At 35.3% G+C, this 25,112-nt stretch overlaps 1 protein-coding gene across 1 annotated transcript in view; it reads left to right on the forward strand.

Annotated features, from left to right (window-relative positions):
• LOC129224014 (leukocyte tyrosine kinase receptor-like) overlaps window positions 1–25,112 on the forward strand; it is a 208,518-nt gene that overhangs the window by 166,497 nt on the left and 16,909 nt on the right. Inside the window, exons 23-24 of the mRNA XM_054858410.1 lie at window positions 2,284–2,381; window positions 24,182–24,274. Coding sequence (XP_054714385.1) covers window positions 2,284–2,381; window positions 24,182–24,274 — 191 coding nt within the window. The remainder of the gene's footprint in view (window positions 1–2,283; window positions 2,382–24,181; window positions 24,275–25,112) is intronic.

A 25,112-nucleotide genomic window follows, 5' to 3' on the forward strand; every position in this document is an offset into this window, starting at 1 on the left:
AACAAATTACGCAATTGAAGTGGAAAGATTGCACGTAGACATTTTTTAGTCATCAAACTAAACAAAAAAGCTAACAGATAAATTACAATATTAAATCAAAACAGGAATATTTTTATATTTATTTAAAATTTATGAATAGAAAAGTTTGCATTTTTCATAAATGCTATAACGGTGACATAGATTTTGCTGAAAAAAGACATAGCCATGAAAAGAGCGAGGTTCTTAAAACGCAGCTACAATAAACAAACTCAATATTTACACCAAGTTAATAACTGAATACATATACTACTTGATCTAATGTTTGCACACATAATATTGAAGAATTTGATTGTTTAATCTTTTATGAAGCTTTACAAACAAGTTCAAATTATTTTTTTCAATTTAGCAATAATTTTCTGAAATTTAAAAACTGCATAATAGAAAATCCTTGAAACTTTTCCATAAAAAACAAAAGTAACTTATTCATTGATTTTATATAAATACATAAAAATACTTACTTACAACAGAAAAAAAATCGATCGCTATTAAAGATCCAAAAAAGATGGCGCATTACGAAATACAGGTGAAACAAGTATGAGAAATACGCAAAATGACATTTTTTGACCGAAATAAATTATCGCTAAATATTTAAGAAATGCTTGAAACGACGAGGGAGTACTAGGGGGGTCACCCTCTGATTTTGGAGTAACTCACACTTCGGCCCCAACCTCGACCTCATTCTTTTAGTACAGAACCGCTACCACCAACGCCTCGGAAGAGTTTCTGAATCTAATTCAGCACTTCCGAAGAAAAAATTCAAAAGTCCCTTTGATTTCCGAATTATGTCACCATTCAAAACGTCGTTAATCAATTTCTTACATTAATGCTCTAAATTCTTTCTAAACAATAGATAAAGTTTGAAAAAAAAAATTCTCGAATTTTATGAATGATGTTAGTCTTAAACATCTCAGAAGTACAACTAGAGTTTAATTTCAGAAATTGAGGGAGTGGGAGGCGAGGCACGCAAGTGTTCTCGGAAATTCAAAAAATAGTCGTAAAAAATAGAGTTCAAAATAATCATAAGCATTGAGTAGAAAAACCCTTTCAAAACTTGCACCCGAGTTTGTTTTGACGTGCAGTGGCGGATTTAAAATATAGCAAATGTTGCAATTGCGCGAGAGGCCCCATAACCATATAGGCACAGTAAGAGTTACAAAAATGCTTATGATAAATGTTCTACAACTTCTGTGATAGTGAAATAGGGACCCAAAATATATTTCGACGGGCCCAAAACTTGTAACTCCGCCGAAGCGATACAGAAAACACTGCATTACTGTGATTCATATGACAAATATCGAAAAATTAAAAAATACCGTCGGTTCTACGGGAATCTAATAAAATGACACAAAAACCGGTTTCACCATTTCATATTTGTTTCCATAGTCTCCAATTCGGCAATATATCACCAAATGATCGTCAGTCTGAGACGCTATTTTAGTTTTGCATTGAAATAAGTGATTAATGACTTTAAAAAAATGCGTAAACAGGCTTTTCAGAACACCCAAGCGAAAACAAAGAGGGAAGTGCACAACTGGAACGTACGCACACCTCACATGCGAAATTTATCCTTCTACAGCTTACCATTTTTGAGTTATGACATCTAAGAAATACATACGTACATTCAGCTGCAAGAAACAACGCAATAATTAACTTGTTTGGTACCTGAATGCAGTATGAAAAACTCTTTCAGGGGTGACTAAAATGGAAATTCATACTGAAATTTAATTAAACAATTTTATATGAAAACAATAACTCCCTTTACTTTGTATTAAAAAGTAATTTTTCTTTTTTTGTCAAAAACATCGGCCAATTCCATCGGCTTTTCGATGCTTTTAAGGCCGATGGGCCGATGTTTCCTGCAAACTAGCATCGGCCGCCGATGCCGATGCCGATGGCTAAATTGTTGAACCATCGGCGCCGATGCATCGGCCAGGCCGATGCATCGGTCGAGTCCTACTAATTTCTTAACCATCCACAACGTGGCTTATCTGTGCTCTAGAACTTCAAAACAATAGCAAATTGTAAAGCTGATTGTTAATAAATTTAACAAATAAGTTTCAAGGCTGAACCTAAGCAAGCATGGGATTATGGGTTATGAACTTTCGAATCTTTACAAACATTGAGAATAATCCATGTTTTCGGAGCTTTCTTCGATTCAAGTCATTAACTTAAAAACATGTGTAAAAGCTTTTTCCCACTTGTTTCTTATTCCATTCATACTCATGAGTTTTCTTTTTCTTGCAGAACAAACCTTCGACCCTGACGGTGACGGATCTACTGCTGCTCTCTTTGGACGTGGCGAAAGGTTGTCAGTATTTGGAAGCAAATCATTTTATCCACAGGTGAGTACAATGTCGAAGCACTCTAAACTGCCGGGGGAAAGCAAAGGGCAGTATCTGAAGAACTGAGTTTTTGATATAGTTAAAGAAACTCGTTTTGGATTTCATACAAACAATAGAGAAATGTTGAAATTCGACGTTATTTGCGTGTTTTGTTTTCAGCGAAACCCAAATAAGCGAGCTTGCACAATAAAGCTAAAGTACAATGGGTAGCAAAAATCTAAAAAGAATTAAAAGTTAAAAATGTGCAGTTCCTGCCCTTTACCTTCCCCCGGTAGTTTAGAACATAGTATGGAAGAGGCAATACCATCTACCTTGAAGGTCTGAGCCCTTTACAACAGTTTGGTATTTCCCTTATTTGTCCTTCAAAGTGCAGAAAAAAAGAATCATCCAAAGTACCAGGTGGCCATTAGTAACTCAACCTGCTTAGACCTGCGCAGAGCTCATCCTAACTGCCATACTTCATTGAAAATTGATAGGATGAGTTGTAGTGAATGAAAACATGGGATAAATATGGGAAAAAAGCATTTGTGGGGATTTTTGAAACTAAATAATAAGAGAGAAATAACTGGTCATCAGAAAGAAGATAAGAGTTCCACGTGCTTTCAAACAATTACAATACCCAGTAATTCTCTGAAAGTGTATTTCTGGATACAATATACAAAATTTTATCTCTCAAATCTTCCAAAGAAAAAATAAAATGATGGAAATAAAATTCAAACATTGGAACTCTGTTTCCATTAACACAACTGCCTCTATAAAAAGTTACCGTAAAGAACTGAAATTGGAGAATTTCGACTTTCACCGGTGATTTACCGGAAATTTTCAATCTTTCGCTGATGTCTTTGGTATGCGAATGTTGATATTCACTCGCTAATGTCGACATTTACCAGGCTTCGGCTTATCATCGTAACATATACAGAAAATACCATGGTAAGTTGACCACATGCGGTGCAATACTTTAGTGGTCAACGTGGACAAGTGGTCAACTTGTGGCGGTTGATATATAGATGCGTCACTTACCAAATCGATTAACTCCATAAAACAAAAAGTAGAGAAAATTTATGAAGAAGATGGTGTTATAGATGGGAGTAAATAGGACCTCGTGTTACATTTTCTGCCATCACATGGTCAGAAATGTACTGAACTAAAACTTTAATATAAATTCTCATGCTAAGCATTGATAGAGCAGAATTTAAGAGATTCAAGCAGAAATTAAGATTTTTTTTTAAAAATAGAGTTAATCGACTTGGCAACTGAGGCATCCATATACACTCAGGAACATTGAAAGTAGCGCCCCAAGAAGGAAGCATTGGATTGAAGTTAAATTTAATATACATATTAATGCAGGTGAGAGAGACATATTTGATCCGAAAATCCAGGTAATTAAACAAATACAGGCTAAGAAATGAGATAAATACAGTACTACTTCAATAGCGCGTTGGACCCCCTTTTGCTGCAATACATGGCGTAACACGAACCGGCATTGAGCTAATTAAACGTCTAAGGCAGATGGATTCCCAAATTTTGAACAGCCACTCCTAAATCTTGCACAGAGATGCACGGCGGCGTCTGGCGTTTCAGCTGATCCCATGCTCTATACGGGACAAGTCGGGGGAGCAGCTGGCCATGGAAGAGTCTCAAAAGAACGTAAGAACTGTAGGTCCTACATGTGGTTGTAGAATGTCATTAAAATAACGCTGGCCCGTTAAGGCTCTACGCACCACAGCTAGAGTGGATCGGCTATCATAGGCTATGGCCCTCCAAACCATTATGCTCGCTGTTCGGGCAGTGTGTAGTGCGATAAAATGAGTTGAATGGTACCTTTCTCCAGGGTCTTCCACATCCGTTCGCGGTTATCATCTGACCCCAAAATGAATCGGTATTCATCACTGAACACCACCTTTTGGCAGTCAGTGACATCCTACATCACTCTGGCTCTGTACCATTTTAGACGGAGTTGCCTATGCTTTGGTGGAAAAGGGAGTACGCGAAAAAGGCGCTTGGACTGCAGATTCAGTGCCACAAGATGTTTAGAAATGGTTCGAGGAACAACTGCTACCCCTACGCCTGCTTGTATGGTGGAAAGAGTCACTGCGCGATCCAGGAGTGCTTGTCGCACGATCCTTCGATTATCTCTCCTCGTCAACTTCCTGGTCACTCCAGACCCGGTTTTTTGCACGTGGGTACTATCTCGTGTCCACTGCCTACAACAGTTTCCAGCGGAACACTCCAAACGATCCACCTGAGCAGCAATACGACTCATCGACCAGCCTGCAGTTGTCATGCCGATGATCAAACCTCTGTCAAACCCGCTAACTCTAAGAAACGCTTTCTAACTCGTCTACCAGGCATCCTTCACTCATTAAGGTTCTCCGACAATCCGGATGTAATCGTAACATTTATAAATCTTAAATTATGCACTGGTTTTTTATAGCACTTTTTCCCCGATTTCACCGATACTATAGGATAAACGGTCATGCGCATTGACACCAAACTTGGATCATTTGCATATCAGATGCCACTCTTACATGCAAAATTTCGCGATTGTACCTCTCTTCTTTCTTGGGGTGCTATTTTCAATGTTCCTGAGTGTATGATCCAGGACTAATTATGTGCTTGGCAACAGCAATCATCTTTGACAGGTGATCAACTTACAAAGATGATCAACTTTGCAGGTTTCCCTGTACATTATATAGACTATGGGGAAAAGACATCAGTATTTTTTTTAATCGTCAGGTGAGAAAGTGGTGTATAAAAACCAAAAACTCAAATTTTGGAACAAAATACTGTATTTCATTGGAGCCCTCGTAGATGTGCGTTCCATTTGTGTCAGTCACATCTTCAATGGGGATTACAATCAGAACTTAGAACCCATTAAATTAATTAGGAAAATGTATTTTTCGAAAGGGCGATTCATTTCAGGCTCATCTCAATGCAAGTTAATTTTTTGCATGAGTAATTACACAATACTGCTAATGAAAAAAAAAGAAAATTAAAATCAAGCCTTGCATCAAAGGTTAGTCAAACGAAAGTTAATTTCTTTGAAAAAAATAACTAGGCAGGGCGTCCTTTTTTTTTTTTTTAAATGGAATTGTGCTGGCTTTGATGAACACCTCAATCATTCAGTGAAATTTTTCAATTAAAAATGATATTTGGTTGGTTGAGGTAAATGGGACCCCTTTTTAAGACAAATTCAGTAAAATGCTTTTGGGAGTTATTTTTAAAAACTAGTTGAGAGCTCGAGGTTTAGAAAAAAAATTAGAGATGTAGAATATCAAAACCAGCCCAATCCATGAATTTTCAAAAAATTCCCTAATTCGATACTTCTTGGCTGGTACTATCACGTTAAAAAGCGATTCGGGATGTTTCCGCCTCAGTCAGGTCGAAAACCGCTGCCAAAACCGGTTTCACTTGAAAATCAGCTCAATCCTTGCTTCTACTCAATGGTCACCGTAAAGACGCAAGGGTGACATCATTATATTATGTCGCCATTAAATGCACATTTTCGATTTTGCTGGCTATCGCATCGGAATTTTCAAAAAAAAAATGAAAAGGTCGATTTATTTCACTTTTTTTTTTTGCGTGAGTAATTACACAATACTGCTAAATAAAAAGATAAAGAAAACTAAAACGAAGCCGGGCACTAAAGATAGTTCAAACGAAAGTTTATTTCTTTGAGAAAATAAGTACGCAGAGCGTTTTTTTTATGTGATTAAATTAATGGTTTGATTAACGCCTCAACTATTCTAGCTGGGGAGCTAACCGATGGAAAACTGCAAATTATGATAAAAAGATACCACTTGGTAGGAATGTTGTTTATGACTATAAAATGAATTTAAGACCCAGAGACATTTTCAAAAACCGTTTAAATCCAAGATGGCGGCGTTTTTCAAAATGGCTACCCATATTAGAGTTTTTTTTTAATATATGTCGTACAAAAGAGGTTTTTGTATCGAATTATAGATTTTTCAGGTCACAGATTTCATTTTTTATGTTGAAAATAAGCTAAATCTTCATTTTGGTTCTTTTTTTTATAAGTATCATTTTATTACTTACAAAAGAGATTACGTGCTTTTCAAAATACGAATATAAAAATAGGAAAAATATTAAATGCAAATATGTACCAAAATATTAGTACTATGTCGTTAGTCAAACACTGCTTCATTCTTCGCATTAATTTTTGCATAGTAGTGTGCAGGACAGACCAGCACTTCTGCAGCTACACTTGTTTTTGCAGATTTTGCAGGTGCACTTGATGGACTCAGTGCACGAATCAGAAATTTCCAGTAACTCTGACCATTTCAGCTGCCATCCAACCCTATTCACTTGGAGATGGTGCACGTATAATATGTTTGTGAGCTTGTCCTAAAATGTGTTCAGCCTGGAAAGCACTACGCAATACTTTGTTGGTGGCAAACTTTCAAGTGGCCGATTTTTTGTCATATTCAACTCTTTCCTTGCTTCATTTACAATTACGCTATTACTAGTGGAACAGTACAGCAGTACTACTACGTACCTTTCAGGTTGCGAAATAAATAAAAACGCCACAGTTGCTTCTTTGAATATCATCCATGCCTTCCAAGTTGATTTTTTGAACTTCCCAGTAAAGCTAGGAATGCTGTCACAAAACCTATGAAGGCATGAAATCCGGGTAAAGCTTTTCTTTTCCTTTTTTTTCCCAATAGCTTCATATATAGCATGAACTGTAATGCATTTGCTGTTGTTTCCTGTTACGAAAGCAATCCAATGTTTATCCAGACTTAATGTTGACAAGGAAAAAAGTAAGATATTGCAAAAACTAACACATCTGCATCAACAATGCACACGACAATATTCCTGAAACGGTTTTCTACCATGTCTTGAAGATGCACTATCATTCTTGAGCTTGTTTCTTCTGGGCCAGGGCAAGTAACATCAATGTGGGAAGTTTTTGCAGTACTATTTCCTTTAATGTCTTCATCGAAAGTCGTTAGAACCTGTACATTTGTTATGGTACTTACAGCTGACGTACGTAACAGCAGTGGTGACGGTTGAGGCTTATAAGTGGAGTAGGGGGGGGAGGCAAAAAAAAACACTAAAAGCTATGGGGTTTTCAGCGGCAGCAAAGAAAGTACATAAAAAGGAATTGACAGCACTGTGCACAATAATCCTGCTATCGATTACAATAAGGTTCTGGTCATTTTCCAAAAATGGATTTCCAAGTTCTTTCAAAGTGCTATAAAGAGCTCGAACCTTAGTAAAATATTCAATTTGAAATGAGTGGTACTGCTCAAGATGAAGTTGACTATTTTCTTTATATTTTAGCTTAATATCACACTTAAACTCTTCTATTATTAATCGGCTTATTTGTGGTCTAGGAACCATCCAACGCCCAAGTGCTGATGGATCCTGTGTTAATCCTATTGCACCGCCATCTCCTTTTACTATTGCATTATTTTGTTGGTGTGCTTGGTCAATACTGATTGCTGAGAATAATCTATTAGATTTTCTTATCTTAAACTCCTGAAATAAATGATCGATGTAGCTCTGATGGTAGTTCAATCTCTGCATCATAAAGATCTTTTTAGATGGATTGAAAACGGACGTGCGTAATTTAAAGCCACAAACCTCTAAAACATTTGTTGATTACTACGAAAACATATTTAAACTTTACGTTTGTAAAGATATTGAGACTTTCCAATGCCAGAGAATTGATTTTATTTGGGGCATATATGTTACACCAAAGATTAAAGGTCAAACTAGAGAGAAGTGGGGAGCAGGAATAAGAAGACAAGTGCTTTCACACGGTACTTTACTTAAAAATTGGCCAGGATTTTTAAGAAATTCAAATAACAAAGAAGTGTTCTTTGCTCTGTTAGGTACGTTTAGCTGTAAGTACATAAAAAATGTGCAGGTTCTAACGACTATAGGTGACGACATTACAGGAAATAGTACTGCAAAAACTTCCCTCATTAATGTTACTTGCCCTGGCCCAGAGGAAACAGGCTCAAGAATGATACTGCATCTTCAAAACATGGTAGAAAACGGTTACAGGAAGATTGTCATATGCATTGTTGATACAGATGTCTTAGTCTTAGCAATATCTTACTTTTTTTCCTTGTCAACATTAAGTCTACATAAACTTTTGATTGCTTTTGGAACAGGAATAAACAGCAAATCCATTACAGTGCTTGCCATATATGAAGCTGTTGGAAAAGAAAAGGAAAAGAAAGGCTTTACCAGGATTTCATGCCTTCATAGGTTTTGTGACAGCATTCCTAGATTCACTGGGAACTCCATAAAATCCACTTGGGAGGCAAGGGTGATATTTAAAGAAGAAACTGTGGCGTTTTTTATCTATTTCACAACGTCAAAGTTCTATACCGTACGAAATTTTTGACATTTTTGAAAGGTAAATTGTAGTACTACTGTACTTTTCCACTAGTAATAGCGACACTGTAAATGATGCAAGGAAAAAATGGTTTATGACAAAAAAAAAAAAAAAAAACAGGCCACTTGAAAGTTTGCCAGCAACAAGTATTGCGTAGCGCTTTCAAGGCTGGACACATTTGGGGACCAGCTCACAAACATATCATATGTGCACCATCTCCAAGAAGTGTTGGTCTGTCCTGCACACTATTATGCAAAAATTAATGCGAAGAATGAAGCACTGTTTGACTATCGACGTAGTACTAATACTTTTGTACATATTTGCATGTAATATTTTTACTATTTTTATATTGGTACTTTGAAAATAACGTAATCTCTTTTGTAAGTAATAAATTATATTTAAAAAAAAAGCACCAAAATGAACATTTTCAACGTACAAAATGAAATCTGTGACCTGAAAAACCTATAATTCAATATAAAAACCTCTTTTGTACGACATATATTTAAAAAGTCTAATATGGGTAGCCATTTTGAAAAACGCCGCCATCTTGGATTTAAACGGTTTTTGAAAGTGCCTCTGCGTCTTAATTTCATTTTATAATCATAAACAACAGTCCTACCAAGTGGCATCTTCTTATCATAATTTGCAGTTTTCTATTGATTTTTGTCGTTTAGCACCCTGGCTATTCAATGAAATTTTTCAGTTGAAAATTATATAATTTATATTCTATCCGCATAAAGGATGGAATTCTCAAAATTAAAAGTTTGCTCTCTCTCTCTCTGTTTTGACACTTTCGCAATCTTCATTTTATAGAAATACATTTGAAATTTAAGTAACATTAGAAAGAACCATACTTATTCAAGCTAACAAGGCTAATCGCGGTAACATATGTTTATACATGGCCCCACTGAATACTTAACGGCCGTGGCAATCGCTGAAACTCATGGCAACAAAGAGGGCGCCACTGGCTACCCCTGTTTTTGTTTCCACTTGGCGTGATTGTGAGCGTTGGCGCTTTGGCATCTGTGAATACGTGATTTCTCGACTTATTATCGGGCGTACGTCATTTGACGAAAAATTTATTTTAAAAGAAGGAACATTGTATTACAAAGGTGAAGAGCATTTCTTATTGTTATTTTAATATCATATCAAAAATAACGCGTAATAAAAAATTTTAACTAAACACAGAAAACATATGATTTTTTTTAATATTAATGCGCAATTCTTAATATATTTTTTCAAACTTTTTTTTTTTTTTTTTGAAAGTTTTGCAAATAATTTTCAAATTTTTTATTGAAAATCCCCTGCGGTTTCCTTTTTGTATATGTTACGGCCAAAGCCCGAAATCGGCCAGTTCGCGAATTGGCCAGCCAATTCGCGAACTGACCAACATTGCTGAAGGCTTACCGGCCAAAGCCCGAAATTTTCTGCATTTCGGGCTTTGGCCGGCCAATTCGCGAAGTGGCTATGGACGATCGGCCAAAGTACGAAGAGGAAAATCAAGATTACACTTGCGCGTGAGGAAGATTACATTTGCGCTCTTCAAATGAGCGAATTATCTTCAATAAATGCGTTGTGTAAAGTGTACGAATGCAAAGGCAAATTGAATTAAGGACGATCGCCAGTCTTTTTCTGCTCCATAGACCTAATTTTAAAGATCCTAGATCACATTGTACCAATAAATATCGCTTCAAAAATGTTTTAATTATTTTGCAAATCCTCATTATTAAGGGCTCATTAAGAAAAATATTAAGAAAAAATAGTTTTGTTGTTAATATTATTTAAAGAGACATTTCTTTAATGCCGCTTTTTGTCGAAAATCCCCCACATCATGTCCTTACTAATATTTTATACATGAATGTCATTATATTTTTTTAAATTTATTTTTAACATTGTTTTTTCCTTAGTTCGAATTTTTATGAATCAATATTTCGGAAGAGAAAGGAATCTAGAAAATTGAGCATATTTTATTTACTTTTTTTTTTAACATTTAGGAAAAGGTTGTTCTTATTGCCACGGTATTTATTTTAATTCTTTCTTTTTTAACCGACTTCAAAAAGGAGGCGGTTATCAGTTCATACCGTATGTATGTTTTTTTTTTGTTTGTCCACTCATAGCGTCTCACCTAGTGACCGATTTTGATTATTCTTTTTTTAATGGAGAGGGGATGGCTCAACTTAGGTCCCATTACTTTGTTTGACCATATTTGTTCTTTAGAAAAAAAGTTATGGGCAAAAAACAGTACATTTTATGCGATTTCCCTATTAAATGATATTGTAGCGAAGTTCGCACTTTTCACCCGTGGGTAACGGTAGCTCAGTGGTAGAATTCTCGCCTCCCACACGAGCGACCCGGGTTCAAATCCCGACTAGGACAAAGTGAATTTTACTAAAATTTCGTTTCTACTGTTTCCCGTATTTTCTCGAATGTTCTATTAATTTCTGTATCTTTCCAAGTCTGGAAAGTTCCAGCACTTTCTCAAGTTGTATATAAGGAGATGTAACGTTCATTCGTGGTTCTGAATAAAGATCTCGAGTTGAGACTAACGAGTATTCGCTTCATTTGGCTTTCACATTGTCTTCGCTATCTTCATCTACGCGACAATATGAAACTCATTGTTATAAAAGTTTGGTGCCATATAACATTAATAGTAATTGTAGTGATAATTTTGAATAAAGGCTTTTCTAAAGCAATACAGTGATATAGAGCCGAACTTCTTACTAGGTAACTTCTAACTTTTACTGAAATATCTACATTTACACTAAAAAGAATGAAATAAAAAAATTTTGAAAAAAAAAATAGAACCGACTTTAAAATTGCTCTAAAAAGTGAAAAATAATTTTATTCTTTAAACACCATCGATATTGCTTTTAAACATAATTTTTGAAGTTGGCGCAAAAACGATAGATAAAATCATTCACAGTCATAACTCAACTACAACTATAAATTTAACAGGCCCAGTTTCTTCACTATCACATAAATTATGCATTGATGACAACATATTTGAATAACGATATAAATGTTTCGTTCGTAACTTTGAATTTTTTTCTGAAAAAAATATGAACGAAGCATGGTTACACTGGATTTTACGTTTTGTTTTTGCGCCAACTTCAAAAATTATGTTTAAAAGCATTATCGATGGTGTTTAAAGAATAAAATTATTTTTCACTTTTTAGAGCAATTTTGAAGTCGGTTCTATTTTTTTTTTCAATTTTTTTTTTCCTTAAACGTTTTGACACATGTTTTACTGCATTTATTTTAGGTTAAATTGATTGTATGCATTTTAATTGATTTTCTTTTCGTCTCGCTGTATTTGCAATGCGAGTTTTAATTCAAAACTTTTTCTTCTTGAGGATGCGGAATGATCATTTATATAAATTGCGTAGCTTGTTTCAGCCAAACTCTTTTTTTTCTACGGGGGATGGACGAGCGAGATTTTCTTTTTGTTCTAGATACAATGTGTTTTTAATTACTATCATTTTTTTCTGCGAGGAAGGCGAGAGAGCGGGATTATCGTTTAAACGCTTTCGTAAGAAAGGTTGTATCACTAATCGATCGGAGTTCGCTTCGCTTTCAAATCGATTGGGTTACGGTAAGGGTGGTTACTTGACGAGTTTGGATGAAGAAACTACAGAATTTTTTCCATTATTTTACATTTTAAAGCAACTGTTTATGTAATTTAATGTATTTTCCATTTATCAAAATATTTTAAATTGCAGATTTCTTATTTATTATTATCATTTTTTTTGGGGGGGGGGGTTAAAGAACGTACACATTTTAGTATAAGAAAATCATTATTTTGCATCAGAGATGGAAGGGGGAGAATTTTCATTTATTCAAGTAACTTCCTTCAAACTCTCAGAACGAGCATTGTCATGCGGGTATAGTTCGTAATTAATAAAAATACTCTAAAGATTATCGAAATGGCTATCGCACCAAAGCAACGGTGTGAATAGCCTGTGGGTACAGACTAATCACACGGACTCGGCGCAAAACATGTTAAATTCCCCCCCCCCCCCCCTTCGCTATATTGTTTTTAAATTGGCAAATTTTCGCAGCTGAAAGCAGAAAAATAAAAAGAAAACATTTGTAGCTTCTCAAATCTCAAACCATTTGTTTCCGACAAAATATATTTCAAGGGAAAAAATCAGACATGACTACATAATAAATTTCTAAATAGAAACAAGTCTATATTATTCGTGCAATAAGTCACTTCCAAAACTTGCGTTGCCGACGATTAAGTTGCTGTATTTGGATTTGTATTTCTACTTTTCAGCTAATTTTTTAGTCATGACTGATTTTGACTTAGAGATTTTCTCTGAGATGTGGTTTTGTGGAAATTTGGGTGATAGAGGGGTTTTAAATAGAATTCTGGGGAGGGAATCACGCATTAAATTCCTTGCTTGTCATTAGTTTTGGTTTCGGAATGAAAATTATATTTAAAACTTGTGTCACAAACACTGATAGGTTGAAAAACACGGCCTTAGGTTTAACCTCAGCTGTGACTGGTCAAGTATTATGTAACATGAAAGGGGAGACCAAAGGGTCTCCCTTTTCTCTGACAAGAGGAGAGCGGTCACAGAAATTCTTAGGTAGGCATTAAATAACGAAGCAGTTGCAGTGCAACAACAAAAAACGTGGGGAAAGAGCATCTTGTGACGTACAAAATGTCATAAAATCTTATGCAAGCAAAAGGGGAAAGGGGTATAACGTATGCTTACTTTTTCTCACAAGATGGGGGGAGGGGTACAAAATGACCAAAGAATACTCACACAATACTTGAATGAACCCTTATGAACTATCGCAAATAATTTCAACTAAAAATAAAGAAGAGAAAATACGAGAAATTCATACTCATAGCTCAGTTGAAGAACTAAAGCCTAGAAAAACGACGTCGAAGCTTTGAATAACTATTGGCAGGACGTTCATAGGGACGTGGTAGCACCCTCCAAGCCCGACGAGGTGCCAATATGTCACCCTAGTCGAAAACTAGGGGCTCGACTCGGAATCAAAGTACAGTATAAATTTTACTGCTTTTATTGGGGGAGACGGGCTTGGTGACGAAACTGACAAGGGGCACGATTTGGCTCTCGGCGGCCCTGGAGCACCCCCTTTCTAGTTTCTACCAATTGCACGCCACGACGTCACATTGGAAGCGACAGATGTGTTGTTATGTGTCAATCTTAAATCCAATATAGTCATTTCGGGCTTTGGCCAAGGATTCCCGGCCACTTCGCGAAATGGCCAGCCAAAGTAGAAAATACAATATTAATTGCAAGTATTTCGGGCTTTGGCCAAACCTCTTCGCCAATTCGCAAATTGGCCAGCCATTTCGCGAACTGGCCGAACTTCGGGCTTTGGCCGTAACATATACAACAGTTCTAAGATTGATGATATATGGCAGGCAGCCCTCATTTCTAATTTTACATGCTCATTTACATGCGAATTTTTTCTGCTCAATAAATTACATCGAAAAAAAAAAAAAAAAACACGCTCCGCAATCTGTAAATACATTTATTTCTCAAAACTTGAGAGGGTTATTCATTGCCCCTTTTGACCCAGATGGGGATTAGAGGGAGGGGGGGTATAGGAATTTACGTTAACAATTGCCATTCTTTTCGCTCGTAATGTAGTTTATATTTTACAACGAACAAAATTTAATTATAAATGTACGCTTGGGAACTGGTCCGACATTTAAAAATTCGCGCGGGGGGGGGGGGGGGCAAAGGTTTTGTGTTCGGGAAAAAACAACAAAATACGATCAAAATGCCTAATTTTAGTATGTTTGTAAAATTTAGGGGTGTCATAATTGCCCCCCCCCCCCCCCCGTGATATCCCCACTTGACAGGCCTGGTTAGGAATTCTCTTTTTCAAATGAAGAACAATAGAAAAGTTAAAAATATGATGGCAATAAAAGAAAATGAACCATTAACATAATTTTAAAAACATTTAAAATCAGAGTGTGACTAATACATGGTTCTACGACGGGTCCGTGGTTCTCGCACCAATATTTTACGGACACCAAAATAATGTCATTTATCTTTTTCCCCTTCCATTTTTAGCACATCTCATGTTATAATAACTTTAGTGTAGATTTTAGTAGTACATTAGTGCACAATACGCATAGAGATGCACAAGCGTTTAGTGCACAAGAGCTATTTTGAAAAAGTGCAGATTTTTTTCCTTACAAAAGGAAATTCATAGCATAATCAAAAAATAAAAATAATAACATGGAGCTAGAAAAAACTTTCATTTTCCCGAAGTTTAGTTTTTAATTATTTTTTTTAAATGTCTGATTTTGAAAATAAGGCATGGTCTTTATGACGTCACAAATGATGTACTTTGGCGCATCTGTCTACCGCGTTTCTACGCTATGATGATCAAGAAGCGAATTACATATTGCACTCTACGCTTACTATCAATCATATAGGTGCCAACACTTGTGAGTAAAGAAACTAATTGAATATTGTGCTCTGCGAGTGGCATCAGTGAATGGCATTTCATCATTTGTGATGTCATCGGCAGAAGCGTAAACAATGAAAGCGCACCGATTAATGCATTTTTTTTTAAATATTAAACTTAGTCAAGTTATTTTTAAAAATGGTCAGATCCTATGATTTTAAAAATGTTCTTTCAAAAAAAAAAAAAAAAAAACCTTAAACTTTCGGAAACGACCCTGTTGCTTCACACGCTTTGAGCATTAAAAAAATGTATATATATACACCCAATCCTCTTTTTATGCGGTGAATAGGGACCGCATAAAAAATCGTGTAAAAAAATGCTTGAAACTTCACCAGTAGCTTTAAAAAGTTTTCGCAACTAAGTTAAAAAATATTTTTTTATGCGGTGGATAGGGACTGCATAAAAAAAGTCTCACGTAGAAAATACCCAAAATATTATATTTAAACGAAATCAAAATAAACCAATCGATGATAATTTTGCCGACTCCCGAAAAATTTCCCGAATTAAGAAATTTTTGGAAAGTTATAGTGACTTCCCATCGGATGCCCCTGTCGACCCTTGATGATACTACCACGCACTCGTTTGATAAATAATTTTCGCTCGTTTTATAAATAATTTTTATAAACTACACAAAAAATAGTCCGCCCAAAAACAGGTTTGGGTGCACACACACACATCGGAAGGCGCAAAGACCGGAGAGCGTTCACTTTAGCTCAGGTTCTATCCCCACCCCCAGGCTCCCACCTCACGTATAGCATCCCAGGTGCTATTACTTCAATATATTTTTCAATTATTATAAAGTGTTCACGCAGTAAATAATTTTTATGATAAAGGTCATATTCGGCCATAAAATATTTATCTTATTTACGGCCTCGTATTAACTATTCTAGAAAATCAACAGTCATATTATGACGGGTGCAAATTTCTTGGACATTTCCATTTCATTCCATTTGTAGAAACAAGAAACCCAACGAGTAGGATCCTATCACAATTCATGATCGTGAATAACTTAATTCGAACTCAAGGAGCAAAAATTCAAATTATTATTATTTTTTAAAATTTATTTTAACATTTAACAAATACATGCAATGGGGAAACTCCTCATATATCTACACATGAATTTGTGAAACTGATTTAAAAAAAAAAAATGGGGAACAGATTATTTTACAAAATATCAACACTGTTGATATTTCGTAAAATCCTAGCAGCGTAGAGTTCCGTACAAAATTTATTTTGTCTTTGCAAAAGCAAAACAATGATATGATTTTTTTTAGTTGCCATTTTTAAGAAATTTTTAAACATACATTCGATTTGCGATAGCTCGAATGTAAAAAGACCGACGGAAAACTTCGACTTATCAAAAGTTTGACTTAACGATAGTTTTGGTTTTTGATATTTTAATATTAAAAACCATCGAATACTTTAATTAATATGTACATATAACAGACAAAATTACAGAACTTAAGTTTTTTAGCACAATATGCACAGTTTAATCAAACGTATTGATAGAAAAAAAAAAAAAATTGGAAAAAAATAGAACCGACTTCAAAATTGCTCTAAAAAGGGAAAAATAATTTTATTCTTTAAACACCATCGATAATGCTTTTAAACATAATTTTTGAAGTTGGCGCAAAAACAAAACGTAAAATCCAGTGTAACCATGCTTCGTTCATATTTTTTTCAGAAAAGCATCCAAAGTTACGAACGAAACATTTATATCGCTATTCAAATATGCCGTCATCAATGCATAATGTATGTGATAGTGAAGAAACTGTTCCTGGTTAAATTTATAGTTGTATTTGAGTTATGGCTGTGAATGATTTTATCTATCGTTTTTGCGGGAACTTCAAAAATTATGTTTAAAAGCATTATCGATGGTGTTTAAAGAATAAAATTATTTTTCACTTTTTAGAGCAATTTTGAAGTCGGTTCTATTTTTTTTTCAAAATTTTTTTATTTCATTCTTTTTAGTGTAAATGTAGGTATTTCAGAAATAATAAGAAGTTACCATCACGAAACTTCACATTTTTTTCTTAAAAATGCTCCTTACTAAAAAAAAAAACTATTGACACGCGTTAAACTTTAAGCGATTGGCACTAAAAACTTATCTTTGTTCCTCTCGGGAAATCATGCGTAGTTAGTTTAATTATAACCATTTAAGTATTACGTTTTTCCTAACTAATTTACATTCCACAGCATCTAAGTTGCTCATGATGCAATCCTGTATTTTCTTACTTAGCCCCGATCATCTGTTATCGGCATAGATGATAATGATAAAAATACTACAGAGTAGTTGAGTCAAACCTAATGGTAGCATTGTGAAGGCTAAGCAGACCCTAATCACTGCATCACCTCGCTTCCAGGTTAGGTTTACCCCTACTATGGAGCAATAGCACTGAAGAAAGGAAGATTTTGATAATTCACATAGGGTTACTATAAATCAGCAGGGTTACTAAAAAAAATTATTTACGCCAAAAATGAGACGACAGCCCCATATTCCCCATTATTGAAATATCCCTTGAAGAAATTTCATGCTTGCTTCAGAGAAGCCTTCATTCAAAATTATCATTACAATTACTATCAATGTTACTGTTATATGGCACCAAACTTTTATAACAATGAGTTTCCTATTGTCGCGTAGATGAAGATAGCGAAGACAATGTGAAAGCCAAATGAAGCGAATACTCGTTAGTCTCAACTCGAGATCTTTATTCAGAACCACGAATGAACGTTACATCTCCTTATATACAACTTGAGAAAGTGCTGGAACTTTCCAGACTTGGAAAGATACAGAAATTAATAGAAAATTCGAGAAAATACGGGAAACAGTAGAAACGAAATTTTAGTAAAATCCACTTTTTCCTAGTCGGGATTTGAACTCGGGTCGCTCGTGTGGGAGGCGAGAATTCTACCACTGAGCCACCGTTATCCACGGATGGAAAGTGCGAACTTCGCTACAAAATCATTTAATAGGGAAATTGCATAAAATTTACTGTTTTTTGCCCATAACTTTTTTTCTAAAGAACAAATATGGTCAAACAAAGTAATGGGACCTAAGTTGAGCCATCCCCTATCCATTAAAAAAAGAATCATCAAAATCGGTTCACTAGGTGAGACGCTATGAGTGGACAAACAAAAAAAAAAAAAACATACATACGGTATGAATTGATAACCGCCTCCTTTTTGAAGTCGGTTAAAAATCAAAAGCATGCTGGAACCGCTTGAATAGAGCTGAATCTACTTCAGGAAATGTGCACATCTTCATTCGTTTCAAATTCGGATTGTAAGTGAAGGTGAAATAATTATTCTCCCATAATCACTTCTTTCTTTCTTTTTTTTTTTTTTTTTCGTTCTTTCGAAATAAATTTCGAGTAATCTTGGAAAAAATTTCGAGTTGAAAGAAGTTAACTTCGAGTTATTTAGAATAATTAGAATGGAATTAAAGACAAAAAAGTCGGGACTTGATAAAAACTTCGAGCTATAGTAATATTTGAGTTATCGGACTTCAAGTTATCGCAAATCGACTGTATTTTTAAGAAAATTAAAACATTTAGCGATGTAACATCCTGTAAACATTGAATTCTAGTCATAAAAAACTATTTTCTACACTTGAAAAGTGAATGAGAAAGGAGCTTTGAACTAGAAACTTTGAAAGAAATTTGATCGCCAAGTTTGCGAAAATTAGGATATGAATTTTCTGTTGGAAAAATAAAATACACACACACAGTAGACCGTCAAGAATCTGCAGAAGTCTAAGATCTGTTTACAAATTTTTGTAATATTGTTCTAATTGTATAGCATTAGGAGCAGCTCTAAATATCTAGCATTTCTTAAAATAAAAAAAGGGTGGGGAGGGGGTAATTTTCCGTTATAGGTACGTAGCGGTGCATTTTTTAAGCTGGCGATTAGTTTCAATTTTATTTATTGTCAGGGACTATTTCAAGTTACATATAAAGTACTTATTTGGCGATACCATAAACTATTTTGTCTTTTTAAAGGCTTATAAGCGAAGTAAGCCTAGAAACAAGATCAAAAAGGTTCATTAAAATAAAAAATAATCCTCTGAATAATTAAGTCTCTCCATTAAGCGTAAAATAATCCAACAAATGAGGCACAAACTATAAATGAGCATGTAAAATTAAATTAAAAGAAATTGCTAAACCAACTTTAGATGCTCCATTTACGCAAAAAATAATCAGCTGAATAACATTACTGATTCGATTCGAATTGGTTGATTCGGTATATTTCTGAGCATCTTGCGAAATATTGATGTTTGTTTTCTGTTTCATTTATTAATTAAAATAAACAAGCTTTGAAACTTGTCGTTGATTGGTTGATGCAACCGTGGCTTGTGGCGCCTCCTTGCGGTCAGAATGGGAAAATATGAAGTTTTGAAGTTTTTTCCATCTAGTGTGGCCATGTTCAAGTGAAGGAATAGTTGCCCCGGTTTAACACAGGAAAGTCAAAAATTGTCAAGGCCTGGTAAGCCCCAGCGCATTCAGTGGGGCCATGGTTTATAACAATTGGGTCTAAAGCTATTCTTGGAGTTAAGTTTCTCAGTAATTTACTGATTTGATTAGTTTCATTGAGGATAATTCAATTAGCTATGAGCTGGAAAACTTGGCATTTAAACTTGGCGAAAATAATAGATTAGCTTTCCTTTAATCAAACTCAGTTGGATTAATCCAAATTCTGTAAATAAAGGCAGACCGTAATTAAACGATGATGTCGAGTTTTGATTCTGGGAAGATTGAAAAGTTTTCTTCCAATGTAAACACTTGAATAAATTGGATCACGAAATTCGTGAGCGTACTTCTTGCTATTGCCTCACTGTGTTATCCCATAGCGACAAGAGGGTTTTGTACCACATTTAATTACTTACAACCTTCGTTATGCACAAGTTCTTTTATTCGTATCTATATATACAGTGCTGGTAAAAAAAAATTGCATCACCCTCACATTTTCACAACAATGGGATTATGTGAGAAGTTTTGGTCCACTGATTAACGATGAATGTATGTGAAATTCTGAAAAACATATGAAATAAACATTTAACAGCAGGAATTCGATAATTGTTTACGTAGATCTGGGCTGTTTCCGGACCAATGCAAACTGCTGACCCCATGCTCATTTTTTCCATTTCTGAACCTACGTGTGAGTTTAGAGAAAAAAAATACTTATAGTACAGTAAAATTAGGTCAAAAAATGGCCAAACCCAAACATCCAAAAAAAAAAAAAAGGTGAAACCTGTTGCAAATTACTTCTTACCCTTCCAGCAAGAAGGTGTAAAAAGTCCCAGCACTTTGCGCGTCGGGTTTTGGGGGAAGGGGGGGGGGTGAAAAAATCCTCTTTTTAAATAAAAATAATTTCTATTACTCAAAAAGTACTCAAAAGTCTCAGAAATCACACTCTATAAGAGTAAAATAATAAACTCTCATAGAAAAAAAATGCTAATTAACCGGGGTGCATAGGCGAAGGAGGGGCTGGGGGGGGGGCATGGCGCAGATTGCGTCATTGGAATTTTTAAGGCAGTTTTTTCATTTTTTCAATGGATATTTCTTTCTTTTTTGAGGGCTTTTACTCTGGATGGGTACTCTGTCACACTTCAGGGGTGCACCATCGCTTTGTCGTGGGGGGGGGGGAGACCATGAATTTGCATTCTAAAATCAACGATTGCAGTGAAGTTCATGAAAAAATTTCACTGATTTAAAACTTTTTCGAAGTACAAAATGCCACACAATGATATAGTAATGTCAGAAGGATAATTCTAAAAGATCTAAGCGAGCTCAGGAACCAATTTAGTTGTGACTGGAGTTATTAAACTGTTTAGAGCGCTGGGGTGATATCTAAAACAAAATCCCTGTACAGCATAAAAAATAGTCCAAATTGACTGCAGTTTACCTCCTTCTTCTTAATTAATTTACTTCAACTTTTCTTTAATCTTTCGCCGTTACAGTAAGGGGGGACAAACCGAAATTGCCAACAGTGAGACGGGCAATGCTGCAATTCTGCACCCTCCAAGTCGGTGGGGGAGTGCAGACACCTAGCGTCTACACGTTTGCAAACACCTAGCCGCCTCTCTCTTACGCAGCCGGTTATGTGAATTATGCTAAACATGCGAACATATACTTGCAACACTATCTGAAACTTTCGAGTACATTATGCAATTTTTAAAAAATTGATAAATATGTCACATCAGCTACCCAACGGTCCAATGCAATGACAAATTTAGGTGGTCCAAAACCTGTAGTGATTCAACTATGGAAGAAGTCTTGATAATAGCAATGAGCAATACAACAGTAGAATGCTAAATACTGCTCTTCCCTCTCTACGGGTATTGACTCAAGTTGGTAGTGGTGTTGCTCGCCGATACTGGTCGTGTCGCTCATAATAAGGTGAGTTGTGATGTGGCCTTTAACGTTGTGGTAATAACATAAAAGGATATGGAAGGCAAAAAATTAAGTTGCATTTCTTTGTAAAAGAGGTATGCAGTTATGTCTCTAGCTTCTGTTACGAGAGTAGTTACTATCTGTAGAGATGTGTAAGCCCAAACCATCTTTTACACCGAATAGTATGAACAGTAAAAAAGATGGAACAACAAATTGCTAAAAACTTCTAGTACGAGTTGTGCGCTGATCCTCCATCAGTATTCGATGAATCTGGTTTCAGAAGTAAAGAAAACATGTATGGTTAAGTGTTATTATCCCCCCCCCCCTGAAGCAAAAGATCCATCCACGCCACCATCACAAAATAAACAGCTGGTGTCATATACGTTATAGATGGAAGATACCTTCTCGATCATGTTTTTTCCTTTTTTCTTTTTGGTAATGATCTGCAAGTCTCAAGGAAATATGCCAGCAATGCAGTGTATATGTCACTTGTAAGTATTGGAAAGCTAGTGCCATTTTTGATAGGTATAAAGAAGTAGAAAGCTCCACAGAAATATCTGCGTCCTATTACAGCAGCCAAGCCTTCCGCTCTAGAAGACTTTCTTCGCCTCATATCTTGTGCTTGCTCTGAGGGACTATTGGAAAAATGAATGTTTGATAAGTCTGAAAGTGGACTGAAGTGCTCAACTATTTACGCAAACTGTGTTAGACATAGCTGCAACAATAACGATTTTGCCGAGGATCTAGATTCCAAAAGAGAACTTGAAAACGAAAACATTTTATTACAAGCTTAGGAGAAATCATTTGAAAAGTCCAATTCTGATGAAGCTTTTATCTGAATCTGATGACGTATTTGAGGCATGCATGTTATAACGCAAACTAAAAATTTTGCTTTTAAGTACTGCAAAAAAGCAATATAATAAAAGGGGAAAAAAAACAGTTCAGCATACTTTTTCTGACCATTTAATCAAATGTGCCATCAGGGGGAGGGGGGGTAATCTATAAGTATATTATTTCGTTTTGGGAGGCGAGCTACTGTTCTTGTGGGGTGGACAGTCCTGATTTAATGCATTTTAAATTTACATGAAATAATACTTCTTTTTGAAATGGAAATGAGGGGGGGGGATTGGCGTAATATTTTTTCCGGGGGGATGCTGTAGCTTTGGGAGGAGGGGCACCATGGGGGGCCCCTCCCCCACTTGGCACTTGGAGGGTGGACACACTTGATTATTAACTTTAACTTTACATAAAATAATATTTCCACTTGAAATGTATGGAGGGGGGAACGGGGGTACTGCTTCGTTTTACGGGGATAGGGGGGGCTCTAGGTGGGTTATTTCATCCCTCTTGGGGATAAACGCCTTTATTTTCATGCTTTTAAATGTAGTATGACATAATATTCCCTCTTGAAATGTACTCTAAAAATTCCGAAAAATGCTCAAAACAGCAATTTTTCGATGCCCCCCATTCCGAAACCCGACGCACAATGGGGTGGGACTTTTTACCTGTTCTTATTGGGAGGGTAATAAACAATTTACACCAGGTTTAGGTTTTTTTTTTTTTAGATGTTTGCGTCCGACCCCTATTTTTACTGTACTATTAACCCAATGTCAATTTAAGTCTAATGGCAGAGTAAAGGTTTTTTAATTGTTACTCACCAGTTTTGTCCTATGGCACGGAGCAGAATCATCGGACGTTTTTAAATGACGTTTTGAACTGAAGTAAAGTGATCCTGGATGCCAATATACACCTGAGCGTTTATTGTTCCTTGCACAAAGTGAAGCCCAACAACTAATTGATCAGAAACACAGCCTCAAATCATCTGGGATACGGGATGCTTGGCTGTGTGTTGAATGCAGTCGGGATGATATTCCTCTCCTTTGCGGCGCGGGTGATGCAGTTTTTTTTACCACCACTGTAGATAGGAGGATATCATATATTGGAATCTCGATTATCCGAATAACTTTTAACCGGGACTTCTTTTCACCGACATCGGTTAAGCGAACTTATTTATTTTGGTAAGTAAACAATATCCTTTCAAAGTTACTGACTTTGTCAATAAGTTACTGATTTATTCTGAAATGCTTTCTGAATGTTTAATTTATATAATTAATTATTTATAGAATGTTAGTTTTATTTATAGAATATTAATTATTTTTAGAACGTTAGTTTTATTTATAGAATAACTTATTATTTATAGAATGTTGGTTTTTTTATAGAATGAATGTTATTCTTCATTTACAATTATTTTGAAATTATTACAGAAAATCAGAGATATTTTCAATGCCCTTGAAAGCATATTTCTCACCTTGAAAATCGGAAATATACCTCAAACATTTAGTCAAGCGTATTTTCACGTTTTGTATTCCAGATAAGAATTTAGCATCTTGAAAAGAAAGGAGGGGGGGGGCACCAGTTGTTAAAATATAGGTGTTTCAAGGATTAGATGATTACAAATAAAAATATTCTCTTGATTGCAAAGCTGTTAGTCTGCATTAGCAAAAATTCAAAGTTCATGTGGTTTTATTGAATTGGTTTGCATTAACCCAGTCAAATAATATTGTCTTTATTCCTTTCAGAGATATCGCTGCGAGAAACTGTCTTTTGACGACTAAAGAGGCGAACAGAGTGGTTAAAATTGCTGATTTTGGAATGGCACGCGACATCTATAGGTGAGAAAACAGTTTCTTCTTACCCTCCATCCTAAGAAATTTCACAGGAATTGTTAGGTTCAAATACATTCCTTTGATATTAGGGAAACTGTAGCAAAATCGTTAAAACTCTTCGTTAACGGTTTCTACCCAGATAAAGAATTTTTCTGCATAAATGGCAGAACATTTCTCGTACTGCTTATTCAAATCCCATCAATTATCAAAAAAAGTGTCCGCATTTATGAAAGTGCATGCTAATAAAAGTTTCATGTTTTGTTATGCTCAATATGCGTTTGCCTAAATCGACGTAATGGATTTGTTTTAATAATCATCATTCTCTCGGTTCGCTTTGAATCTCAATCTTTTTCAAAATAAGGTAAGTAACTGTGAACTTACACACCTCTACATGATGTGTGTGCTGATCCGGAATTACTGGGAAAAACTCTTCCCGTCAAAAGTAAAAAATAAATAAGGCGGGAAAAAGGTGGTTATCTGACTTTTTTTCTTTCTTTCTTTTCTTTTCTTTGTTGTCGTTTTCATACAGTATCCGTTTATTTTACATAATATTGCATAAATCAGCATAGTATATATACGGAAAGTAAATTTTTTCTTTGTGAATTTTCTACATTCGATGTATATTTTTACTACAGTTTTGCAGTTGTAATGTAGGTTTTATCTTTCATGCCCAGATGTTCAAGAAATATTGAATTCAAGGATTAATGCACACCCTAATTTACCTAAAATTCTCTATCTAAACGTACTTTTAGTAGTAGTATTAGTAACAAGGTACGTTTGAGTTAACTCTTTTTTTTTTACTTGGTAATGGAAGGATTAAGTGTGAAGTTTAATTTATTAATGT

The sequence above is a fragment of the Uloborus diversus genome, chromosome 6 (assembly GCF_026930045.1).
Source record: "Uloborus diversus isolate 005 chromosome 6, Udiv.v.3.1, whole genome shotgun sequence".
NCBI lineage: Eukaryota > Metazoa > Arthropoda > Arachnida > Araneae > Uloboridae > Uloborus > Uloborus diversus.